Here is a 27,984-nt window from a genome sequence, read left to right on the forward strand (position 1 = left end):
AAGTTTCCCAACTCTTCAGCCACAATCTCTTACTACAGGAGCAAATAGCCAATTCTGCTCCAGTGGAAGAAAACCAGGTATTGTAAATATTTCTTTGGCTAATGATTTTATTTATGTTTTTCTTCTTGGTTGAAGTGCTTAGCTAAGTAACAAATAATGAAGACCCTTTCTCCCAAAAAAGTCCAGAAATAATAGATAAGGCCCAATCCCTTAAGAATTTTTCTGTATAAGTCGTAGAGTAACCTGAGCTAGTTTGAAGTTTGTACTAGAAAGAGGGATACGGGAGAAAGAACATTCATTCCCCAAAAAAGTTAGAGAAATTGTTTTTCTAGGAATCGTGGAGTGGAATTTGCTCCTTGTTTTACCTGGAATTGTGAAATCAGGAGTGGAGTTTCCTCCAGTCGCTTTTCTGTATCTGTCAAAATAGGCAGAGAGAAATAGAATATTCTCTCAGGACAGTTGAGCCAAAACCCTTCAACCCTTTAGCAAATGTGAGCTTGGCACCCTGAATTTGGATCCTAGTCATTAATATATGGAACTCATGGTTTGACTCTTTAACTGTTCCCCCTCAAACCCAAAACCCCACTCTCCTCTCCTGGCCACCATTTCATGGGCCATTAGCTTTCTTCTCTTCTGTGGAATAACCAATGTTCCGAATCCCCCATATTACACTAGGCGCTCTTCATAAACCACCCCGAACTATTACCTATCTCTAAAAAAGGCCTTAGGTGAATAGAGAGGTGCTGGAGATTGAGGGAAGCTGTCATTCTCTGATACGCACAACTCCATGAGGAGGTAATATTATCATTGTCATCAGAAAGGCAAGAGGCCCTAGGGAGTGTCTCATGGAAAATGGGACAAGAATCCTTCTCCTTACTCTCCAGATCTTCTTTCTCCTCCTGATGGTTCTCCATCACATAATCTCTCTCTTTAGCCACTAAAATCTTAAACACAATGAGATACAATAGCAAAAGCAACTGTATTCAGAGTCAAGAGAATGAAGTTGCAGTTTTGACTCTGCTGTGCATCCTCTGCTCAATCAGCCTCTCTCAGCTTCAGTTTCTTAGCAGACAAAATGGGGGAATTGGGTTAGGGAGATTCCAAGGGTCTTTCCAACTCTGATATGATAGGGGCATGTGATGATGAAATGTCTACGATGAGACGTTTTGATGAATGACACTATCTTTTTCTTGCTTTTTTCATTCTCTTTGGCTTCTCCTCCAAGGCTGTCTACAGGTTAAGCTCATAGATGATCAGTTTACAGCTCTTAAAAACTGAAAAGAGCAATTAATTTTGAAAATGACATGGTAGACTTCTGACCTACACATTTGCAGTCTTCTCTGAAAATATAATTGTCCAACATTTGTATGGAATAATTATTTCCTGTAAAATTTCATCTCACAATTCTACACCCTTCAGAAAGTATTTTTCATTGTTGGGTTAAATATCACTAATGGATGGCTTAGTACTTCATTAGATTTCTTTAAAAAAAGAAAACAAATAATTGTTTCTCTTGTATGTTCTGGGTAACATCTGATATATAAATAATGATATTAATAAGGGAATTAATGAAGACGAATACAACTAAATATTAAGTTTACATGAGAAATTAGCCTTTATAATAGAGAATTATTGTTTTCCGGAACATGTTACAAGTAAATAAACACTAGAATAACCATAAACTGAGGTAGAAAAACCCCAGCCTCTAAAATGGTACTTTCTCCCCACTTCATGAAGAGTGTGGTTTGGCCAAGAACCAAATGCTTTCCATGTGAATTTAATTCATGAGTTTTAAAAATACAAAGCTTGATATATACTGTATGCAGGTAACAAAATGTTAGTTGAATGAATAAGAGCCTTAAAGGAAGTATAGTGTTATTTTGAAGATGACATTTGATCTGTTGAGGAAGAAATAGTCACGGGCAAATATTCAATATTTTATGAGGGTGTAGAATTTCTACAGAACTACAGTCTTTTTTGTTTACTGTTTAATCAAATCATGTCAGCCTGGGATTATCATAAGCTTTTGGAGTAGGCAGGAGCCACACCTAGGGCATGATTTAGAGGTGGGGAAGCTGTTTGGGTAAGTGTAAGTTTATGGCTAGGAGGGATTCCCACAGTATCACTATTAACTCCGAGTTATGATGAAACCAAAACTTTGTCTACACATGTCTCTCTCATGATTAAGTTATTTGAGTATAGAGAATTCCTAATGTCTTCCAAAGCTCTCATTCTAGGTTTCTCAGAAGGCCAGGTGATGTGCATGCAAGGCCTAACTCTATACAACCTTGGCATTAATGAGATTTCCTAGGCCTAATAATTGGAATTATTTTATTTTTTAAATAATTTCAGTTTTTATTTTTGACTCAGAGGGTACATATGCAGGTTTGTTAGAAGGGTATAAAGTATGATGTTGAGGTTGAGGTTTGATTGATTCCATCACCTAAGTAGTGAGCATAGTATCCAAGAGTTAGTTTTTCAATCTTTTCTCCTTTCTCTGTCTCCCCACTCTAGTAGTCCCCAGTGTCTATTTTTGCCATCTTTATGTCTATGAGTACCCAATGTTTATCTCCCACTTATAAGTGAGAACATGTGGTATTTGGTTCCTGTCGTAATTTGCTTAGGATAACAGCCTCTAGGGCATCCAAGATGCAGAAAGGTACATGATTTAATTCCTTCTTTTGGTTGCACAGTATTCCGTGGTGTGTAGGTACCATGTATTCCTTATCCAGTCCAACACTAATGGGCACCTAGGTTGATTTCATGTCTTTGCTATTGTGAATAGTGCTGTGATGAACACATATGTGTGTGTTTCTTTGGTAGAATGATTTATTTTCTTTTTAATGTATACCCAGTGACGGAATTGCTGATTTGAAGAGTAGTTCTAAGTTCCTTGGGAAACCTCCAAACTGCTTTCTATAGTGGCTGATCTAATTTACATTTCCATCAACAGTGTACCCTTTTCTCCACAGCCTCACCAGCGTCTCTTGTTTTTTGACTTCTTAATAATAGCCATTCTGACATATATGAGGTAGTATTCATTATGGTTTTGACTTGCACTTCTACAATGATTAACGATGTTGAGCATTTTTTCATGTTTGTTGCCCACTTGTATGTCTTCTTTTGAGAAGTGTCTGTTCATGTCCTTTGGCATTTTTTAATGCGGTTGTTTTTTGCTTGTTGAATTAAGTTTCTTATACATAATGGATATTACACTATTTTCAGTGGAATAGTTTGCAAATATTTTCTTCCATTCTGTAGTTGTCTGTTTACTCTGTTGATAGTTTATTTTACTGTGCAGAAGCTCTTCAGTTTAATTAGGTCCCACTTTGTTTTTTGTTGTAATTGCTTTTGAATACTTAGTCATGAATACTTTCCCCAACACTGATATCCAAAATGGTGTTTCCTAGATTTTTTTCTAGGGTTCTGATAGTCTGAGATCTGACATTCAAGTCTTTAGTCCATCTTTAATTCATTTTTGTACATGTTGAAAAGTGGGGTCTACTTTCATTTTTCTAGATATGGTTAACCAGCTATGCCAGCACCATTTATTGAATAGAGAGTCCTTTCCCAATTGCTTGTTTTTGTTTACTTTGTTAAAGATAAGATGTCTGTAGGTGTGCAACTTTATTTCTGGGTTCTCTATTCTGTTCCATTGGCCTATGTGTCTGTTTTTGTGCCAGCATCAGGCTGTTTTGGTTACTGTAGGCTTACAGTATAGTTTGAAATTGGGTAATGTTATGCTTCCAGCTTTGTTCTTTTTTTCTTAGGGCTGCTTTGGATATTGGGGCTCTTTTCTGGTTCCAAATGAAATTTAGAATAGTTTTTTCCAATTCTGTGGGAAAAATGATGTTGGTAGTTTGACAGAAATAGCATTTAATCTGAGGTTTGCCTTGGGCAGTACGGTCATTTTAACAATATTGATTTTTCCTGTCCACGAGCATGGAATGTTTTTCCATTTGTTTGTATTATTTATGATTTTTTTAGCAGTGTATTTTTAGCTCACTTTGTAGAGATCTTTCCATTTCTTCATCAGGTATATTCCTGGGTATTTAATTAATTTATTTATTTTTGACTATTGTAAATGGAATTGTAGTCTTGAGTTGGCTCCCTGTTTGAATGTTACTGGTGTATAGAAATGCTACTGATTTTTGTGCATTGGTTTTGTGTTCTGAAACTTTACTGAAGCCATTTTTCGGTTCCAGGAGGCTTTTGGTGGAGTCTTTAGGGTTTTGTAAGTATAGAATTACATTGTCAATGAAGAGAGATAGTTTGACTTCCTCTTTTCCTATTTGGGTGCCTTTTATGTCTTTCTTTGTCTCATTGCTCTGGCCAGGACTTCTAGTACTATGTTGAATAGGAGTGGTAAGAGTAGACATCCTTGTCTTGTTCCAGTTCTCAAGGGAAATGCTTCCAGCTTTTGCCTGCTCAGGATGATATTGGCTGTGGGTTTGTTACAGATAGCTCTTACTATTTTGAGGTATATTCCTTCAACACCTAGTTTGTTGAGGGTTTTTATCATGAATGGATATTGGATTTTATTGAAAGCTTTCTCCACCTCTATTGAGATGATCAGATGTTTTTTGTTTTTAATTGTGTGGTGAATCACATTTATTGACTTGTTCATGTTGAACCAATATAGTACTCCAGGAACAAAGCCTACTTGATGGTGGTAAATTAACTTTTTGATATACTACTGGATTCAGTTTGCTAGGATTTTGTTGAGCATTTTGGCATCTATGCTCATCACAGATATTTGCCTATAGATTTCTTCTTCTGTTGTGTCTTTGCCAGGTTTTGGTATCAGGATGATGCTGGCTTTGTAAAATGAGTTAGAGAGGAGTCCCTCTTCTTCAATTTTTTGAAATTATTTCATCAGGATTGATGTCAGCTTGTCTTTGTACACCTGGTAGAATTCAGCTGTGAATCTACTTGTTCTGGGGCATTTTTTCGTTGGTAGGATTTTATCATTGATTCAATTTTGAAATTTGATATTGATCTGTTCAGGGTCTAAATGTTTTCCTAATTCAATTTTGAGAGGTTGTGTGTTTTCAGGAATTTATTCCTTTTCTCTAGATTTTCTAGTTTATGCGCATACCAGTAGTCATAGTAGTCTCTGAGGATCATTTGCATTTCTGTGGGATCTGTTGTAATGTCACTTTTGTTATTTCTGATTGTGCTTATTTATATCTCCTCTTTTTTTCTTTGTTAACCTAGCCTGCAGTCTATCAATCATGTTTATACTTTCAAAAAACCAACTTTTTGTTTTGTTGATTCTTTGTATGGATTTTTGGGTCTCAATTTCATTCAGTTTTGTTTTGATTTTACTTGTGATTTTTTCCTTTGGAAGCTTTAGGGTTAATTTGTTTTTCTTTCTCTAGTTTGTCTAGGTCTGATGTTTGATAATATGAAATATTTCTAACTTTTTAAGGTAGGCATTTAGTGCTATAAATTTTCCACCTAACACTGCTTTTTGCTGCATCTTAGAGACTTTGGTGTGTTATGTCTCTGTGTCTATTTCAAAGATGTTGATTTCTGCCATAATTTCATTGTTTACCAAAAAGTAATTCAGTAGCAAGTTGTTTAATTTCCAAGTAATTCTGTGGTTTTGAGAAATCTTCTTGGCATTGATTTCTATTTTTATTGCACTGTGGTCTGAGAGTATAGTTGGTATATTATTATTTTGAGGTATATTCCTTCAACACCTAGTTTGTTGAAGGTTTTTATCATGAATGAATATTGGATTTTATTGAAACCTTTCTCCACCTCTATTGAGATGATCAGATGTTTTTTGTTTTTAAGTGTGTGGTGAATCACATTTATTGACTTGTGTATGTTGAACTAATATAGTACTCCAGGAACAAAGCCTACTTGATGGTGGTAAATTAACTTTTTGATGTGCTACTGGATTCAGTTTTTAAAAATTTGTTGAGACTTGCTTTATGGCTGAGCATGTGATCAATCCTGGAGTATATTCCATACGCAGATGAGAAGAATGCATATTCTGTGGTTGATGGTGGGAGTATTTTGTAGATGTTTATTAATAAGTCCAATTGCTCAAGTTTTTCTTTGTTAGTTTTCTGACTCAACAATCTGTCTAATGCTGCCAATGGGGTGTTAAAGTCCCCCACTATTATCGTGTGTCTATCTAAGTCTTTTTGTAGGTTGAAGAGTACTTGTCTTATGAATCTGGGAGCTCCAATGTTGGGTGCATATACATTTAGTAAAGTTTTCTTGTTGAATTGAACCCTTTGCCATTATATAATACCCTTCTTTGTCACTTTTTACTTTTCTTGGCTTAAAGCCTGTTGCATCTGGTATAAGAATAGCACCCACTGCTCTATTTTGTTTTCAATTTGTGTGATAGCTCTTCCTCCAACCATTTACATTGAGCCTATGGGTGTTATTACATGTAAGATGGGTCTCTTAAAGACAGCAGATTAATGGGTCTTGTTTTTTAACCCAACTTGACACTCTGTGTTTTTTACATATGGTGTTTAGCCCACTTACATTCAAGGTTAATATTGATATGTGAGGTGTCAATCCTATTATGAAGTTACTAGCTGGTTGCTTTGTGGTTTCCATTGTGTGGTTGCTTTATAAAGTGTGTGCACTATGTACTTAAGTAACAGGTATCATTCTTTTGTTTCCATGTTTAAAACTTCCTTAAGGATTTCTTGTAAGGCTGGTCTAGCAGTAACAGATTCTCTTAGCACTTGGTTAAATCATTTAACCTATTTGAGAAATTATTTTGCCATAAAATCAAAATAGATGGAATTAACTATAGAAACCTAGTTTTAAAAGGCTTTTAAATTAAAATATTGTTGTATCGGTTGGGTATGGTATGTTGGCTTTGGTTTAGAGTGGACTCAGTAGCATAATATCCATGCAGTATCCTCAGTTATAATCATAATCAATGATGTCTGCAGTTGCCTCAGTGGTCTAGGCTGTGAGTGTTTGTGATGGAGGGGAGGTGGTGCACATTTGCTGTGGATTGGGGCACCTGTCATTTTCAGGCCAGGTACATGCAGGTGTGGTAGGCTGGCCAGCTGTTTGGTTGCTTCCATTAGAGATGACATTTAAATGCTGAGTATAATATCAAAAAAGATAAGGAAACCTGAGTACTCTTGTTCCAGAAGACCAGTTTCAGAGGGTCTCAAATGAGTGAGAATAAAGACAAACGGTCTTAACTTCTCAACTTCTCTACAAGCATTTTCCAATTAATTGTGCATGATTCCATGTTTACATAAATTAAAAATGGTAGTTACAGCCCAAACCATGAATATTGTAAATGAGTAATAAAAAGCACCCATTTTGTGCAAAATCCTTAGCTAGGTGTTTCTGGGTGCATGAAGCAGCGTAAGAAGAATATATTGCTCTCAAGAAGCTTATGCTGGAGTTGGAAAAAATAGAGACAAACACATGGAAACAAAACTAGTGGTGTGAAAAATGTCAAAAGAGTTGCAAAAACTATGTTATGGGACTCAGCTTTTAACTGACCAGAATCCATTTATTCTCTAATGCATATTGCGCTAAAATTTGAGACAATTCCCTTAAATTCTCTAAACTTCAGTGTTTTAATATATAAAATACTAATATCAGACTAGAATTTAGCTAAAGTCTATTCAGCTCTTATGACTACATATATGGATATGTATGCAAATATGAATACATATTTTTTCAAAGGTGAAGTGGAAAGAAATATTCATAAGCTGTCTAACTTTTGCTTTATTTTTCTTAGGTTTCCTCAATGGACACTCTAGCAACATCAATCAACCAGTTTGCCTTGGAGTTGAGCAAAAAGCTAGCTGAATCTGCTCAGGGTAAAAATATTTTCTTTTCTTCCTGGAGTATCTCAACTTCCTTGGCCATGGTGTATTTGGGCACAAAAGGCACCACTGCAGCCCAAATGGCCCAGGTGAGTGGAAGAGGTCAACCATCTTCTGTTTCTTGTAAATTAAGTGCTTTCATTGCCTTTTAACTTCAGTTTTCTCTTGACAACTCAATAATTTAAATTTCAAAATAGCATTCTCTAAAACAAGACAGACATTAAAAAATTCTATATCATAAAACAAATCCTGGTAAAGGGAATCAGTTTTCAAACTGTTGCTGGGAAAACCATTTGAGAACCTGTGTCCTTTAGCAAAATAAAACGGAGAAAGGATGGGTTATCAATTTTTGTTCAACACCGAAACCAATTTTATTTTGATGATATTATTTCAAAAAGTAATCGGTCAAACTTTAAATAACAGAATTATTCAGCATCTTTATAATCACGTAAGGATTTTCTTGGAGACACAAAAAAGAAAAATAGAAGAATTCTGTTTCTCACGCTTTGTTTGATTCTCTCTTTGTTTAGTCCCTGGTTATCTGAATGGAGTCCTGGTTATCTGAATGGAGCCCATTAAGATCATTAAAGTAACAATATAATACTATTGTACACAGAACTATTTTTGCAATAAGCATCCTCAAAACATTGTGCGTATATAAATATACATATATAGCCATAGATAGCAAAATAGCTGTATGTGTAAAAATATATATGAATGCATATACATATATGCAACAATATGTATATATAAATGTGTTTTTAAATAAAAATAAAAACAGAAAGAGTAAACTTGGCCCCAAATCTTGCAAAATCAAAAGGCCAAGTGACAGAATTTTCACCCAAGAAGGTGACTTCCTTGCAAAGTGTGGGTATGAACACAGCTGGTAATTCTGAAAGATGTGGGCAGGACACATGCTCTATTAGTCTGGACTTGAGATATCATCCTTACTCTTGTGGTTCACAAGATATCAGGTAGTTTAAAAAGTACAACAGCAACAACAAAATCCTTGTTCACAACCTGTTAATGATTGGTTCATTAGCTCAAAAGTCTTAATAATTAATGTGATAGACAATCTTAAGTGGATTCCAGTGTGAGTCTATTTCATGTAAATATATTGCTGGATGTTGCTTGTCCTTGTTTCAGATGTTAACACTTTCAGTTGCAAATGAGCCTCATGAATTAGCTGTGCACCCCTTTTATGGCAGGTGGCCCTTGTTTTATTACCATGGGTCAGTGCAACCCTTGATGCAATATACTGTATTTTTTATTGTCAGCCGGGTCCAGGACATGGGAGATAAAAGTATTTCCTTCTGTCCTTCTGTTCTACTGTTGCACAATTCCAAGGAAAGAAGGGTATCTACATCTTTCCTGTTAACTTTCCAATGAAATGCTGGGGTGAACACGAACATTGTGCCTATATATGTCAAGTGGTGGTAGACAATAGGAACTGAGCATTTAACTAGAAAAAAAACAACTAAAATTCCTTAATTTTCCACATAATTACGGCGTTTACTTAAACTGTCTAAATGATTATCTCAGTTGCACACCTAGCATTCTTCTTAAAACAACCATGAGTAAAAAGGAAATATGGAAAATAAGAGAATTTTACGTCAAGGTTTTCCCAACATCATTCTAGTTATAAAACATAGGAAAATAACGAGACTAGTAACTTAAATTGGACTTTAGAAAATGTGTTTAAAAGCAGTTCTTGACTTATTTTATTAAACACATTTTTTAAGTTAAGTCAGAGCCCCTTTTTAAATTAATTATATGTTCTGCAATTATAGGAATGACTGACTTGTATTTACAGATGATGTGTAATTTATATGATTAATTCTCTGCAGTCTATTCATTTGTCTTTTTATTGAAATTACAGGTGCTCCAATTTAACAGAGACCAGGGAGCCAAATCCAGCCCTGAAAGTGAAAAAAAAAGGAAAATGGTATATCTTATCCTTTAATACACATTTGATAATTAAGGAAAAAGTACTTTTAGCACATGTATTTTAGTGATAATTTAAGCAACTTTTATCAGGTAACTTTTCTTAGAAACATATATTAAAGTTATAGAAACTTTTTTTCGGAATACAAAATGTCTACACTTTTTGAAAGATCTCTTGTCCCCACGCCCTTTTAATCTCTCTAAAAATTTCTCCAGTTTCAAAATTTTTCTTGCCTGCTTTTGCAAACTAAATGTGAAGAAAATTATGGCCTCAATAACATTTCATTCTTTTGTACTAACACTAAGGAAAACATTTTTATCCACTTTAGGATCATTTTCAACTTTTGTTTGCAATTCACCAAATAATTTTATTTAGCTTTAGTTTGCTAACATGTACGTAACTCTTGTTCAACATTTTTATTTGACTAATTCCTTCTATTTTAAAGGAATTCAACTTGAGCAACTCGGAAGAAATACACTCTGATTTCCATACACTTATCTCAGAAATCCTCAAGCCCAACGATGACTACCTACTTAAAACAGCCAATGCGATATATGGTGAGAAAACGTATCCATTTCACAATGTAAGTGCAAATGTCTTATTTTAAGCTAATGGAAAAGAAAGCAATATGAGACCTATCAGTAAACTCTGTATATTTCTTTCTATACAAATAAATGTACTCTGTACATTTATTTCTATTCATGTACATAATTTTTAGATTCACTGTTGAGTAATATGGCGAGTAATAAGTCTTGTCTAAAATACATAGGTCAAGCCATCACTTTACCAAATAGGCAAGAAAATTATCATCTCCCACTAATTTCAAAGAAGAGTCCAAGGGTAAAAAGCAGAAAAATGCAAAAAGGAAATTGAAAATATTGCTGCATGCATGGTTCTTAAGGAAAAATATCTACTAATAACAGAAATGTGGCATTAAATGTGCTATAGAATCTTAAATACTTTTGAAAATAAGTTCATGTTCAAGTATCAGGGACAATCTTAATGTGGTCAGTACCTCCCTGTGAACAATCAATTAGACCAATCAACGAGTGTCTAGTGGTAAAGGAAACCAATAACAGGTCTCAAACCAGATCTAGCACTCAGATATTTCTGTCTAGAAAAAAGAGGTAACCCCTGAGAATGGCCTACAAATACATATGGAGACTTGGCTGGAGACTGTCTACTTGGGAGCAAAACTGATCTTGGAATGAGAGAAGTAAACAGTTTTCACATCAAGACTTTACAGACTTTGGGAACATGAAATATGAAATAATATCAACTTCTCTTTGCTCATGGTTGAAATCCCACCAGTGTAGACCATGAAGACTCTGTCTTCAGTTAAGAGGGTCACATGACAACCAAGGTCAATAATTTACTTCTTTGTCCATCATCTCCTTGGGCAGGACAACCCACGTGTCCAGTGGGCAAAGAGTAAGGAAATTAGATAGGGTAGAAGAATAGCAATAAGATAAAATAAAGCTACCTTGTGATTTCAAGCAATGCTATCCTTGTTCAAATCTAGTGAATTCTGGGGAGTTCAGGACTTGAGCTTTGTTACCACTAAAGATATAAAACCAGCCAAATGGAATCTTAAAGACAGTTTCCTTTCTTGTAGGCTCATGGACTCCGGTTTGATTCAGAAGTAGGAGAAATGATTGACTTAGTGGGCACTTGGAAACAAAAGGGACACAGAGATAAAGACAAACATATTTTTATATGTCCACAAGCCCTGAGTTAAGACAGGCAGTGGTCCCTCATAAATATTTAAGTTTTCTTTTTACTAGATTTTAAATTCCACAGAATTTAGACTTCATAATCTTCAAGCCACTTCCTGGCAACAGAATTAACTCATCACTTTTTACTCCCTATAAGCCCTCCATAAAGTAAGCAAATTGAAGGAATACTTCATGGTCTTGAAGAAAAAATTATGTTCCCAAGGCAGGTGCCCCCATAAGAGCCACCTCAGTCATAGCCTACATGTGATGACTGCCACTGTGTGAACATCAGAGGACCAGGAGGAGTTAGAGGCCTCATTTCTTTTTTTTCCCTCAGAATGCCTAATATAACATTCGACTCTGCTTACAAATCCATTTTCATGGCAGAATATCATTTTCTTCAAGGGCCCTCCACAAGGTTCTTGATGTTTAGAATCCACAGAAGGAAGCTACCGGTATCACAACCCTCACTTTGGTTGCATCCCTACCATAGAAAGTCAAGTACAATGCTCAATACCTCTTGACCACTGGGGTCACTCTTTTTATTTGTAGTCCCTTTCCATTTTAGCCTCATTTCAAGGCATGGATAAAAATAGAAAGGAAGAGGATGTGGAAGCCCCAAAAATGTGGGCATCAGTACTTCCTTCCACAGCTGGAGCTTTGCATAGCTAGCCAGTGCCCTACTAAGTTTGGAGAGGGAGGTATTTAGCTTTTGACCAAAACTGGGAGTCAGGAAAGAGAGAATGGAGTGATGGTGTGGGAGTGTGCAATTGCCTGCCTACCTAGTTCTTTTGATAATCTAAATAGATTTGATTTCTCAGTTTTGAACAAACTCTACAAAAGAGGATTTTATCTATGTCTTTCAGAAATATTTAGAAGACATGAAAACATATTTTGGTGCAGAGCCTCAGTCTGTTAACTTTGTGGAAGCTTCTGACCAAATCAGAAAGGAGATCAACTCTTGGGTTGAAAGACAGACCGAGGGTAAGCTTTCCCCAAGGGGCTTGGCAGCGTGCTTTTCCCAAACATTCTTGTATTTATTTTAGTTAGTGTCATGTGTAAGTATGTATATTCCTTAAATAGAAGTGTGGACACATTGTAAATACTCAGAACATTATTTCTATTCATGTACATAATTTTTAGATTCACTGCCTAATAATAAGTTTTATTTAAAACACATAGGTCATCACTTTACCAAATAGACAAGAAAATTATCATCTCCCACTAATTTCAAAGAAGAGTCCAAGGGTAACAAGCAGAAAAAATGCAAAAAGGAAATTGAAAATACTGCTGCGTGCATGGTTTTTAAGGAAAAATATCTACAGAAATGTGGCATTAAATGTGCTACAGAATCTTAAATACTTTTCAAAATAAGTTCATGTTCAAGTATCAGTTAGACTATGGATTAAACTACTCTAAAGAAGAGACCCAAAATATAGTGGCTTAATAAGACACAAGTTTGCCTTTCTCTCAAATAATAGTTCAAAGGGAGTTAGGCATCCTAGGTTAGAGAGAGCATTCTGTCTTGCAAGGCCATCCAGAGATCCAGGCTGGTGTTCAGCGCTGCCATCCTCAATACATGGCTTCCATCTCTAGGTGCAAGATGGTTCTTAAAATAGCCAGTTGTACTAGCAGCAGGAAGTGGGGAAAAGAAATTTCAACAAAAGCTAACTTGTCTTTAAGGGGATGCCCTGGAAGTTTCAGACGTCAATTCCACTCATATTCCACTGGCCTAGACGTAGTTCATGGCATACTTTCTGCTAGGGTGACCAATACATTCTGGTTTGCCTGTGACTTTCCTAGTTTTAGGATCAAAAAGCCCCTAATTGCAGGCAAGAGTGACCAACCACATTCCAGTCACTATACTTGCTGGAAGAAAGACCTGCGAAATGGAGTTTTCAGCTGGGTTGCCACTTGTCACCTAAATTTCAGGGTTTTATTTCTAAAAGGAAATAGTAGACGGATTCTCCCAGGCAATTTAACAGTCTTTTATTATTATCCTTAGTTTAGACATAAGGAAGCTGAGATTTTAGAGAAATTATCTATGATTACACAGTTTAAAGTTTCAGAAATAGGATTTCAAATATGTCAGTTTAGTTCCAAAGTCTGAACTGGTTTCTACACGTCATGCTGCCTTTTAAATCAACATTTCAATTGATATTCTATTCTATCTTAGGAAGAAATACAAAGGCATCATCATTAATGAAGATTAATTCATCATTCATGACTTAATGAAGATTAATTTATCATTTGTCATTAATGAATATTAATGATGATGCCTTTGCTTTGTGTTTAAGCACATGGAATGTTTCGCTGTCTTCTCCCCTGAACTTCAGGACTCATAACAAATACCTGCTAGACATAATTGTCAAGCGTCCCATGCCTTTCAAATTCAACATACCTGAAATCACATTCAGAATGGTTTTCCCAGACCTTGTCTTCCTCATGTATTCTGCATCTTGGTGAATGGGTACACCAACCATACACTTGCCCAGAATAGTAATCTGAGAGATAGTCTAAATTCTCCCCTTTCCTTTGCTTCCTCTTAAGTGTTTCTCAGAGTTCACTCTTCCTTTCAAATCCCTTCCTCCACAGTCTTTTTTCTTTGCTATCTTGTATCTGCACAGATGCAATAATTTGCCTCTAATCTTGTTCCCTTCAAATCTAACCTCCATTTACCACCCAAATTACCTGCCTAAAATGTAAATTAGACCAGATAGGTCATGTCACCCCTCTACTCAAAACTGATTCATGCTGCCCCATGACCTGCGGGATCAGCACAAAGCCCCTAACCAGACACATAAGGCCCAATGTGCCTGTGGAGCCTTGCTTGTCTCTCCACTTCAACTCTTGTCACTCCCTGGATTAAAATTTATATTTCAGGGATTCTACATGTCAGAGTGTCACGAACTCCCTATGCTACTTAATGGTCCTGTACTCATGCTATTTCTTCTATCTGAAATACCTTTCCCTGCCCTGCCACCCCAACCCCTCCTTTGCCCCCAAATAACTTATCAGGGCTTCATTCAGGCTAAACATCCTCCTCTTTGCTCCCATGACATTTGTGCAACCCTTTACTTTGACACTTACCACACTGTTATCAAAACTAACTGCTTATACATCTACGTCCCCTGCTAGACTCAAGGACTCCATGTGCGATAACTCTGCCTTCAGCTTTAGTCACCCATAACAGGCCTGCTCATAGCAGTTGTTCAGAACATTAACATTTATTGGAATGAACTGATAACATTGGCAGCCCTAAGTGTTCAGTTCCTTTTACATTGAACCCGTGACTCAAAAGCCGTGGTGAAGCAAGAGTGACCATGGTACTTAACTTGCATCCTCATTTGCATTCATCTGAAAATAAGTTTGTTTTGTTTAGAATTATAGATTAGCTAGCATTTACTAAGTACTTGCACTTTTGCAGCTTGTGTGAGACCACATTTGATTGCATAGGCAAAAGTATGTTGTGACCTGCAACACAAATTCAACATGGCAGGAGTAGGAGTAAGAATAGTGCTGGAGTTGGACAAAATGTTAGGTCTTAGATTCCTAGCCTGGCGACTGTTATGTTGTTTGGAAGTCAGGTGGGGATCCTACAGATAGGAAGGCTGGGGCAACTAATCTGCTAGTTTTGGATCCCAGCAAAGCCTTTTAGAGCCAAGAAGATAGCTGTTGTCTGATGCCACATAAGCACAGCTCTTAGGACTTGGTCCTTGCCTTGCTTCCCCAGCTTAGATTGATGCACTCAAGGTACATGACAAGATCCAAGTGTCTGGATTACAGAGCTGTCCAGAAGATCTTCCTATGAAGATGGAAATGTGCCGTAAATCTGCACTGTCCAGTGAAGTAGCTTCTATTCCCATGTGACCATAGGTGATTTGAAATGTGGCTAATGTGACTGAGGAACTGAATTTTCAACTTTATTTCGTTTCAATTAATTTAAATTTAAGTAGCCACATGCATCTAGTGGCCACCATATTAGGCAGCGTAAGTCTAGAAGTTTCGGTTTTGAAGAAGAACTGAGCAAATAATCTTTTACTTTATGGAAGAAAGGGCAGACTGCTGATTATAGTACTATATGGCCATGGTATGGGACATTCACACTTTAAAAAATTCTCTGTTATCATACCACTGGTCAAATGAGAGGCACCAAAAAATAAGCTCATGGTGGACATAGTCCGAATCTTTCACTGAGCCTTGTTTGCCACATCCCATGATTTCATTCCTCCAGCTGACCCTCCTCATTCTATTCCTCAGAAATGGAATTGTCCAGAGAGGGAGAAAGCTGTAATCCTTCTGTATTTTCTATCTTGGACACAAATATCTGCTCTTTGGAAGCATTCAACATCAAATAAAATAAGGAATTAATTAGCTATTCAGAAACTTAGACTTTGTCGAGGCAGAGTTCCATGTGTCCTTAAGGGAAAGTTGCTAGGATGTTTGGCATGACTAGGTTCTACCTGAATCATCTCAAAGAAACTTCTTTCCTCGAGCTTTCAACAGGTCTTCTCCAAGGTCTTCATTTTTCCTTTAGACAGCAGCATCCAGTATCATTAATAAAAACAACACACCTGCACCCTGAACCTTCCCTAGAAGATTTTAGAATATTTTTCTTTCTTTTTGGTGTTCTGAGGTTTCAACATTATGTTCTAGGCAGGGGTCTTTTTATTTTTATTTATTTAGTTTATAATTTTCCTGGCAATCATTTTAAATCTAAATATAAAGGTCTTCAGGTAAAGGAAATTATGTATATTACTTATTTCATGATTTTCTTCTTTTCATTCTGTCCCTTCTTGCCTTCAGTACTTCCAATAAACAAATTTGAAATTTCCCAATCTGTCCTATCTGTTTTGATTTTCCATTTATATTTACTTTTCATCCCTTTGCCCTTCTGTTATCCTTTTCCAGCTCATGGTTTTGCTCCAGCTGTGTTCATTCAACTGTTCAGTCAATCTATTCAAGAGTTTTATTCCACAGTTATGTATATTCAGCTTTGACAATTATTTCTTTTCCCTTCAAGACTTACGGTTATTGGTTATTCCTTTTTCATTAGTGAAATCAATCAGCTTTCTCTGAATATGTAAATTTTGCTTATTTTTAAGTTTTTTTGCTGTATTAATTCTGTTCCCGTTAGTATGTGTTGATGTTGGTGCTTCTCTCTCATAGGGTGGATTTTCTTAACTGTTTAATCCTTTTGGTTTTCTGTGTGTCTTTTTGAGTGAGGATCCCATTTCACCAGTCTTAGTTTATAATACAGATCACAATACCTTGTCTCTGGTGACTGTTGGGCTGACATTGATGTGCTGTGTTTATAACTTGCCTTCTGGGCATGGGAAGTTTCCAGTTTTTCTTGGGAGTTCCTAGCACCTTGGGAACACTGTTCTAACTCCCCTGTGACATAGGGTGCCCTCACTCATTACTCTAGCCTGTAAGCTAATTTGCAGCCCATTGCTGGTACCCAGGGAGGTATAGAAAGTCAATACACACAATTGCTCTAAACCAGTGACTCTCAATCGTGGCAACATATTAAATTGAATTTACTGATTAGTAAGCCTAACTCCAGGTGAACTAATTCAGATATCTGGCAGTGAGGTTCAAGAATCAGTATTTTTTTAATCATAGATACACACAATTTATATATTTTAAATTGGCAAATATAAATTATATATATTTATGGTGTACAAGGGGATGTTTTGATAAATAAATACATTTTGGAATGACATATTCATCACTTCACATTCTTATCATTTTTTGTGGTGAGAACATCTAAAAGCTCCCTTAACAGTTTCAAGTAAACGATATATTGTTACCAACTGCAGTTATGATTCTCTACTAGTGCACATGTACCCTAGAACTTAAAGTATAATAATAAAAAAATTAAAAAATAGATAAAAATAATAATAAAATAAAATAATAATAAACGTTGCCTTAGTGAAGTTAGAAAAAATTGAAAATTGAACAGCCACATAATCCAGAAATTCCATTTCTGGGAATACATTTAAAGGAAATGAAATCAGTATTTCATAGATGTCTGTATTCCCATGTTAATTCAGCATTATTCACAATCACCAAGATATGTATTCAACCCAATTGCCCATCAATCGATGAACAAATAAAGAAAATGTGTTATACACACACAATAAAATACTATTCAGCTTTTAAAAACAAGGAGATTCTATCATTGGTGGCAATATAGAAGCATCAGTATTTTTAAGTCCTTAGAGATTCTAATTTGCAGTCAAAGTTAGGAACCACTACAATAAATGGAATTATTTCATTAATCTCACTGATGTTCCCTGCCCCCAACAAGTTCCATGAATGCATGGCTTTGAGTTTCTAACTCCCTGTGAGCAACACCCCAACCTCCCAAGAAGTCATCTGTGATGCCTTTCCAGTCCTTTAATGGCATCTTGGCTTGTAGCACTATTCCAGATGCATTCTTTTTAACAAACATATGTTCTAAAACATTAAATACTTTTGTAAAATAGCATTTTTGAGTATAAATCCAAAGGTTAAAACAATGTAAGCATACATCGACTATGTATTTTAAGGTGGAAAAAAAGTATACAAATATTATACCCTAGTTTTTAAATTTGTTTTTAATAGAAGAATGGATTTACAATCCTGAAACTAATTTATGTTTGTTCTAGGATTAAGCAAATAAGGAAATATATTGGAAATCATGAGAGCCAGAAAAAGAAATTATAAATAAGGCAAAGACAAAGGCTACAATGAACCCTGTGTTATTAGATTGGAATTGAAAGTATCAATATGACCCCCTACTCTTCAATATATATGCAGAAAGATAATTCAATAGATAGATGTAAAAATAGATACAGATGTGTGTATAATATGTACATTTTCTACCCCATTTGCTGAGAGGATCGAGAAGCAATGACATCCCAGCAGTAATCAGCATATCTGACACCCAGATCTTGATTTCTAAACCCCTTCTTTCAAAAACGGAAAGCAGGGCTCCTGGACAAAACAACAGTAACAGAGCTGTGACAAGGGAAGTACAAGATAAGGACATTTTGTGGTGACAGAATATAAGGAAATGCTCAAAATACTTGGGAATACATCAGAAGGACACAGGAGCCAACAAGGGAGGCTTCCAATGACAAAATCTGGAGCAATTTGTGCAACAAAATAAATAATGATAGTAATGGATTATAACCCAGAGAATAAAGCAAATACCCCTGAGTCTATACTGATATAAACAAATAATTGAAGATCCAAATAAAAGAAGGGAAGGCTCTTTCTCATAGTAGAATTCTAGTTAATAAACACAGAAGAATGATGGAAATAGAAAACCACCATCTGCAATAGTAACTACAGTAGTAATTGTTTTAGATAGGAATCATAATTGGATACTAAAATTAGTGGACAAAAGCCCGATGAGAAACAGAATATTACACACTCTCAAAGTATCTTCCCACATGATACCAAAAAATTAAAAAAAAAAACACCCAGTCCTTTTACATTGGAAAAATCAGTGTTCAAATTGATAGCACCAGTAATAGGACATATGAGCATCAAGCACTTCCTTATATGATTCATTGAGAAGAATACAGCATGACTTCGGTGGTTGTATTAGTTTCCTGGGGCTGTCATAGCACATTAAGGTAAATGGGGTGGTTCAAAACAACAAACATGTATTCTCTTACAGTTCTGGAGGCTAGGTGTCAAAATCAGGCTGTCAGCAAGGCCGTGCTCTCTCTGAAGTCTCTAGAGAAGAAACTTGCATGAGCTTCTCATAGCTTCTGGTGGTTGTTAACAATCCTTGGCATTTGTTTGCTCGTGGATGCATCACTCCAATCTTTGCCTGCATTGGCACATGGCTTCTTCCTGTTGTCTGTATCTCTCTTTTGTCTCTGCATCTTCACATGGCATTCTCCTCTCTCTGTACCTATGTCCAAACTCCCCCCTCCTTACAGAGAGACTAGTTATTGGATTGGGTCTCACCTTAATCCAATATGACATCATCTTAACTTGACTTCATCTGCAGGACTCTATTTCCAAATAAGGTCACATTCTTAGGTACTATGGGTTAGAACTGGGACACGTCTTTTTGGGGGACACAATTCAACCCACCACGGTGATACTCTCACAAAAATGCATAACTTGAGTATTATCTTGATTCAACATCAGACAAACCTAAACTGGGAATTCAGAGGAATTCTACAAAACAAATGGAAGTCTTTCTTAAAGGTGTCAAGCTCATGAAAGACAATGAATGAGAGAGAAGCTGTTCCAGATTAAAGGTCAATAAGAAGAAATTGTAACTAAATGCAGTGCAAGGTCTTGTATTGATTTGTAACCCAGAATAACTGATGAAATTTAAATATGACTGTCAATAATATTCTATTAATGTTAACTTCCTGGTTTGGATGATTGGTATATATAAGATGTTATCATTTAACAATATTTTATAATCACAATTATTATAAATGTGGTGTATCACTAGAATGTAAATTTATCATTTGCTAATTGTTTATTGTTAGAAGATAAGAAAATAATTTTTAGTGTAATAGTGTAACAATACCTAGAAGAACTTCTTACTAGTTTTCATCATTTTTTAGTTGATTCTCCTTGCTTTCCTTATCATTTGCAAATAATAATTTTGTCTCTTCCTTTTATATAATATCTCATCTAATTTTTTTTTTGCTTTACTTAGTATTTTGAGAAAAATGCTAAATAATGGTAGTCATAGCAGACCATAAATACCACTAATGTTTCTGGGTTAGTATTATTATGGGTTTGTTGAATAAAAATATAATTTTTAACATTACAGAAGTACTCTTCATTTTAATTTACAAAGTCATAATTTTAAAACTAGAAATGAATGTTGAAGATCAAAAGTATTTTCGCAGATGATGACATGATTATTTTTCTCCTATCAATCATCAAAGCAATTGTCTCAGTCCCTTATGGCTGCTATAATAAAACATCTTAGACTGGGTAATTTATAAGTAATAGAAACGTATTGCTCACAGTTCTGGATGCTGGGAAGTCTGAAATCTAGGTGCCAGGAGATTCAGCCTGTGGCTAGGGCTTGCTCCATAGTTCCAAGATGACGCCTTCTCATTGCCATTGCATAGTGGAGGGGGCAAACAGGCTCCCTCCGTCCATTTATAAGGACACTAATCCCATTCATGAGGGCAGAGCCCTCCTGATCTAATCCTTTCCCACATTGAACATTAGGTTCCAATACATGAATTTTGGAGGGACACAAATATTCAGGCCATATCAGCAACATGTTACCTTAATAGATTTCCTGATATATGTTTCTTGCGTTCCTAACGTATGTTAATTAGATTTATTTACTAAAATGTAATTTAGGGTTTATTTGTTTATATTCACAAGAGAAATGGGTTTACAGATGGGAATTTTGTGCTTTCTTGTCGTGTTTTTATACTAGGATATGCTAGCTTGATAAAAGTAATCAGAGAATTTTCTATTTTGTGCCTTGAAACTGTGCTAATAGTGTAGAGATTTATAATTTACCTGGAGGTTGAAAAGAATTTACCTGTCTACGTGACTGGGGTTGATGCTGTTTCCACAGGAGGTAATCACTTAACAGTTGTGAAATTTCAATCGTGCTTAATTTTTTTTCATATTTTCTACTATTTCTTGAGATTCTATTAATATTTTCCTGGAAAATTATTTTTTAAATTAAGTGCCACAAGCTGTCTTTTATAATTTTAACAGCTTTTCCATGTCTGTATTTTGGCAGTTTAAAAGATCATCCCTTTATTCTGAGTAGTGTCTGTTGCAGAGTGAAGCTGGGTTGGCCAAGATGTTCTCAATCCAGTTCTATCTACCTCAGTTATCAAACGTGTGCCTCTAGAGCAAACCTATAATACTTGCTTTGAGAGATTTATATTTGACATATTTTTATAAATCGTTCAAGGTGCTTTAGTAGAGAGTTTGGAGAGAATGTATTCGGGGTTGATAGTCAAATATCAGTTTAAGTTGTAACTACAACAATCTGATCAAAGCAATTGCACACAGCAGTATTTTGGGCAACAGGAAAACATTGGCACAACCTTTCAGATGTTAATCAGAACAGCTTACCGCTTGTGGCTACAAACAGAAGTGAAAAAGAAGGAAGCGTTTCAGTCCCCTCAAAATAGGGGTACAAATGAACTCATATTAGAGGGAACTTTCTATAATTAAACTGCAAATTTGTATTTTATGTGGAATAACGCTTACTGACCATTCAGCATATTGTTTCTTCAGTGTTTCTCCCTTTATTCACAGCACCTATTCTGGACAGGAATAGTAATTGTCCATTTCTGGAAAATCAAAAACAAGGACTTTTAAAGGAAACTTGTATAGTTCCAGAAAAAATAGAAGCCTGGTTGTCTTTAGTTAAAATATACATATTTCTACAAGTCATTTGCAACCTGCCTTTTGTTCTTACAGGTAAAATCCAGAATCTCCTACCTGATGACTCTGTGGATTCCACAACCAGGATGATTCTGGTGAATGCCCTGTACTTTAAAGGAATCTGGGAACATCAATTCTTAGTGCAAAACACCACAGAAAAGCCTTTTTGGATAAACGAGGTAGGAACCTTATAAAGATCAGTTTGGATTTTCACACGGCATTGTAAAAGTGATTCTCTTATAAATTCATTCTTCTTTTAGATTTTATGTTCTTGTGAACTATGGCTCTTACTAGGGAAGTGATGGCTGGGCTAAAAGCCTCCAGTTCCATGGGGAATTCAATGAAATTCCCCTGTCCTTGTTCTTCTCTGAATATACCATCACTCAGTCCTTGCTACCCATGTGAGCTGGGTAGGGTAGTTTTCACATTTATTTCCTAGGTGAGAAAAATACAGTGTAGCCAAGTGACTGGAGGCAAGCCTGAGTTAGAAGCAGTCCAGAACAAGAACCTAAGAGTCCTCACTGTAAGTTCTGTACCTGCCCTGCTGAACCAGTACTAACTTCTACCAAATTCTTACCCTTACATAATAAAAGCAATAAAAAGGGAGACTAACGTAAGGTTATAGATCTGACTCTCATGAATGGGCTGGAGTGTGGCTGGGCCTTGGGACCTGATTGGAAACAAGGACTCAAATGTTGTCAGGATTTTTTTCCTATATTTTTTCCGACTCTGTTTCTACCATAATTCTTCTCTCAGGTTGAAGTCTAACTTTCTCTGCTTCCCCATTCACAATGACGGAACATAGCTACCCATAGGACCTTCTCCATTCTAGAGACCAGTTGGAAAATCCCATTCCAAATTCCTAGGAAAGGAACTAGTGGACCAAGGTTTGTTACAGTTGTTTAGTCTAGGGATAGGCCACAAACAGTGCTGCTGTGGAACTATGGCTGTAATGAATGTGTGTAATAGGCATTTCTCAGTGGGGTGAGGATGGGGAAGGAACTCAACACGTAATCCAATAGGTTGACAAGAAGTGAGCTGGATAGTTACCTGGGTTTGTATATTCACTGGAAATTTTCAGTTGCAAGTGATAGAAAAGTATTCCAAACTAGCTCTGGCAAAATGGGAATTGCATTGGAATTAGCTTAGTTAACAAAAAAACTGGGAAGTCCAGGAGTGAGTGATTGGGGGTATTTAGAGTCTCAACACATAATCCCAGTTCATTCTCATGCTGTCTCTTTCTCTTTTTCTCTCTAGTTGCTACTCTCATTCTCTAATAATGATCAGGGAATATAGTTGCCTCATATTCAGGCTTCAAGCTTCACAACTCTAGTAGACAGAGAAAGTGTTTGCCATTAGCTCTAAAACAGTGATCACAAGGAGGGCTCTGGCTGGGGCCATTCATGGGCTCTCTCTGGAAACAACCACAGTATGCTGGAGTACACCCAGTAAACAGCCCTTGTCATATGGCCACCACTTTAGCATATGGTGGGGCTTTGTGACTGACAGTTCCACACATAGAATGGAAAAGTAACATATGTCTACAACATCTAAGTTGCACGGGTGTTTGTTTTGCTTTTATTTGGCAATTGGTCTTATTTTTAAATTAGCTTATTTTTAGAGCATTTTTAGGTTTACAGAAAAAAATATGCAGAAAGTGCAGGGCTCTCATATGTCCCCCCTTCAACATACACAGTTTCCCTTATTATTAATATCTTGCATTAGTGTGGCATATTTGTTTTAATTAATGATCTAATATTGATACATCATTATTAACTAAAATCCATAGTTTACATATGTGTCCACTCTTGACGTCGTACAGTTCTACGGGTTTCGAAAATGCCCAGTGTCATGTAGCCAGCATTACAATAGCATTCTGAATAGTTTCACTGCCCTAAAAGTGCCCTGTGCTTCACCTGTTCATCCATTCCCCCTAAATTCCTGACAACAACTGATCTTTGATTGTACAGTTTTGGCTTTTCTGGAACGTCACATAGTTGGAATCATACAGCATGTAGCCTTTTCAGGCTGGCTCCATTCACTATGAATTTAAGGTTCCTCCATGTCTTTCCAGGGCTTCGTAGATCTTTTTGTTTTATTGCTGAATAATATTTCACGGTACAATTGTACCACAGTTTGTTATCCATTCACCTATCGAAGTACATCTTAGTTCCTTCCAATTTTTTGGCAATAATAAATAAATCTGCTATAAACACTACACTGTGGGCAAGTTTTTCTGTGGACACTGTTTTTAACACATTTGAGTAAATACCTAGGAGTACAATTGCTGTATTGTATGGTAAGACTAGGTTAACTTAGTAAGAAACTGCCCAACTAACTGTTTTCCAAAGTGACTGTGCTACTGTGCATTCCCACTAGCAGTAAATGACAGTTCCTGTTGCTCCATATCTTTATCAGCATTTGGTGTTGTCAGTGTTTCATGTTTTAGCCTTTCTAATAACCTTGTGCAATTTGCAATTTCCTAATGACATATGACTGAGCATTTTTCATGTGTTGTATCTCTTCCTGGTGAGGCGTTTCTTAGATATTTTGCCCATTTAAAAAAAAACTGACTTGTTTGTTTTACTATTGTTGAGTTTTGTATTATTTGTTGAGTTTTTATTATTGTCTCTGATAAGCATATGTTTTGCAAATATTTTCTGCTCATCTATTGCTTGTCTTTGCATTCTCTTAGTGAATGTCAGTTTTTATAATACTAAAATACTTTCTCAAATATTTTCATGTAAAATATGCCTTACTCAGTTTCTGGACTATTGGCATTTCCATAACTTACACAGGGTCATATATTAAGAATTTGATTTAATACATGTTACTATGATTTATAGGGGATACCATAGTCGTGTTAGAAACAGAAACTCACATATCTGCTATTGGCGATACTTTTCAGGGGGATAGATATTTCCATAAAGGAAGGTCTGGATAGCTTTATTCAGCATTTAGCAGAGGATCACCAGTTTCACCAACTGGGAGCCAATGATGGTAGAGAATTGAGTTGGTGGAATACTTCTTCAATGACCTTGTTACCTTTTTGTTTTTTGTTTTTTTTAGACCACAAGCAAACCAGTGCAAATGATGTTTATGAAAAAAAAGCTTCAAATTTTTCACATAGAAAAGCCACAAGCAGTGGGCCTTCAACTCTACTACAAAAGCCGTGACCTCAGCATGCTTATCCTACTGCCAGAAGACATTAATGGGCTGGTACAGGTAAATAGCATCAGTGTGCCCGATGTGAGGGTGCTTCCAGTGTTTACTAAAAGAACTGGTTGGCCAAGGTTTCTCCCAATTGTCCTCAGGAAGAATGGTCTCCCTATTATTTAATCCCTATAGAGAAAAGTCACCAATGTATCTTGAGTTCTAGGCACTTCACTTTCACAATATTATTTAAACCTTACAACACTCTATAAAGTTAATATTACTGTTCCTCAGAAAGGCTAAGCAATGTATAGACAACTCCAGCCCGGGGTCATCACACACATAGCCACATGTACAACAGGTACAAATATACCTTGTCAGTCACAGAACTGTGTGGATTGATCATAACCATCTTTCAGTCAGTCTAGGTTTCCCTCTGGTAGGACCTATGTAATTTGAGACTAATATTTTAATCATTTGCATTAGTATACACACACATCAAGCTGTCTTCCAAAACTTATTTTTTGAACATTTTAATCAAGTAAACAACCTTCAGGAGAAAAAGTCTATATCAATACTGTCTTCAAGAATTATTTAAGCTGTTTACCAGCCAAATTTCTATTAATCTGGACACAACTTTGGTCAGACCATGCTTCTGAGCAATTTGCATGTCTAAACGGAACATGAGTCTCATGCAACAGATGGCCTATCTTTCTTTGCACCATGTCTAATTTTTCACATGTGTCAGACTCTTAATACTTATAAGTTTCCATGATCCTACTAGTATGTAGAAAATATTTCCAAATTATGTCATAAAATTTGTGAAACTGGAGAGAATAGTAAAAATAAAACCAGTGTGGACAAATAACCATTACAGTCAGCTCTTTTAAGATAAAAACCTAGAAGTGCAATTTCCTGAGCTGAAGGTATTGTCATGTTATTAATGTAAATGGTTTACAAGTATGCCATTGACAGCCAAAACTTCAGTCTAGAAAGTGCATGTGCATTAAAACAAACATGTCATTTAAAAAATCAAATATATACATATATACATATGGAGTATATACACACATATATTTATTATTTAAAAAATTTTAAATATAAAGAAGAGGGAAAGCATCCTTAAACTCAATATAAAATAATTACTTTTGAGATTTGGAGGATTTTCTTATTTTTTCTTTCTTTTTTGACTTAGTTGATAATTATTAATCTCATGTTGTTTTGATTAGAGTATAGACATGTTATTTTATTCCAAATTTTGCTTTCAAAGAGCTGTCTCCCATGTTGACAAACAGGTTTTTTTGTGCCTTGGCTTACATCTTGAACTAGAGTATATGCTTTTGTATAGATAACATCTAAATGTATATTTACATTGATGTATTTGAGTGTATAGTTGATGTCTTGCATACTATAGCCGAAGTACTTCCATTTTGAATTAAACTCTAATTCTCCTATATCTGGATAGCAATTAATCTGCAGAACAAAGATTTTGAAGGTCAACATTATACAACCAAAGGATATCCAGATGTGTGTGTGTTGTCACCCTGAGTAATGGGAGTGATCATAATTCATCTATGTAATTCCTAGGGAGCTCTCTCAACTACTGGTTTTCATTCCAGTTTGGAATTACTAATTCTTTCTTTCTTGGTTCCAAATGGGCAGCTGGAAAAGGCCATCACCTATGAGAAGCTGAATGAGTGGACCAGTGCAGACATGATGGAGTTGTATGAAGTGCAGCTACACCTTCCCAAGTTCAAGCTGGAAGACAGTTATGATCTCAAGCCAACCCTGAGCAGTATGGGGATGAGTGATGCTTTCAGCCAGAGCAAAGCTGATTTCTCAGGAATGTCTTCAGCGAGAAACCTATTTTTATCCAATGTTTTCCATAAGGCTTTTGTGGAAATAAATGAACAAGGTACTGAAGCCGCAGCTGGCACTGGGAGTGAGATAGATTCACGAATTAGAGTCCCATCCATTGAATTCAATGCAAATCACCCATTCCTCTTCTTCATCAGGCACAATAAAACCAATAACATTCTTTTTTATGGAAGACTATGCTCCCCCTAAATCCCGCATATCTCTCAACAAACAAGGCCATCTTACAGTGTGAAAAATGTACCATGAGATGGAAAAGCACAATTTTCACAAAAATGAGTTTGTAGTCTAAACCTTTTTCATATTTGAATATAAGTAAATAGATCTTGAAATAATGCATTCTAATGATCCTGTCATATCTGTACAGCTGGAGAGAATAACGAGTTTTATTTTTACCACGTTAACATTTTGTCTCAGTTGACTTTCATTTACATTTCAGAAGAGCTATGCTATTCAACTGAATGCCTTGCAATTCTTGATCACTTGCAATATCCATGATACTTGTTATCATTATATATTTCGTATACATCATTAAATGAAAAAAATATTTATAAAGGTGATATGATATTGATAAATAAGAAGTTTCTCAAGAATATCATTTTGATCAAAATTTTAGCTGGGCATGGTGGTGCACACCTATGGTCCCAGCTACTCAGAAGGCTGAGGTAGGAGGATTGCTTGAGCCCAGGAGGTTGAGACTGCAGTGAGCCAAGATCACACCACTGCACTCCAACCTGGGCAACAGAGCAAGACCCTGTCTCAAAAAAATCATTTTGATGGTTCATAAATTACCATTGTAAAGCTAAATCCCCTTTTTCTGCTATTTAAAAATACTTATTTTTTAACTTTAACATTAACTTTAAAAACTAGTGAAATCCAAATGAAATCTGTAGTTCAGCTAGTAGCAATCTCTCAATGTTGGTGCCCTAGTTTTGACAAATGTACCCTGGTAATGTTAAGGTGTTAGCGCTTGGGGAAACTGTACTGGAGTATATGAGAATTCCCTGTATTATCTCTGCACCTCTTCTGCGAATCTAAAATTATTCCAAAATAAAAATTTTATTAAAAATAA

The 27,984-nt window shown here is 35.9% G+C and overlaps 1 protein-coding gene across 1 annotated transcript; it reads left to right on the forward strand.

Moving 5' to 3' along the window:
- Nucleotides 1-27,978, forward strand: SERPINB10 (serpin family B member 10). Its single transcript, XM_030926043.1, has 8 exons — nt 1-77; nt 7,742-7,918; nt 9,709-9,774; nt 10,220-10,357; nt 12,356-12,473; nt 21,921-22,063; nt 24,954-25,109; nt 26,700-27,978. Exons 2-8 carry the CDS (start codon nt 7,751-7,753, stop codon nt 27,102-27,104), a joined length of 1,194 nt encoding a protein of 397 aa, XP_030781903.1. The 5' UTR covers nt 1-77; nt 7,742-7,750; the 3' UTR covers nt 27,105-27,978.
- Nucleotides 27,979-27,984: the final 6 nt, after the last annotated feature.

The sequence above is a fragment of the Rhinopithecus roxellana genome, chromosome 21, assembly GCF_007565055.1.
Source record: "Rhinopithecus roxellana isolate Shanxi Qingling chromosome 21, ASM756505v1, whole genome shotgun sequence".
Taxonomy (NCBI): domain Eukaryota; kingdom Metazoa; phylum Chordata; class Mammalia; order Primates; family Cercopithecidae; genus Rhinopithecus; species Rhinopithecus roxellana.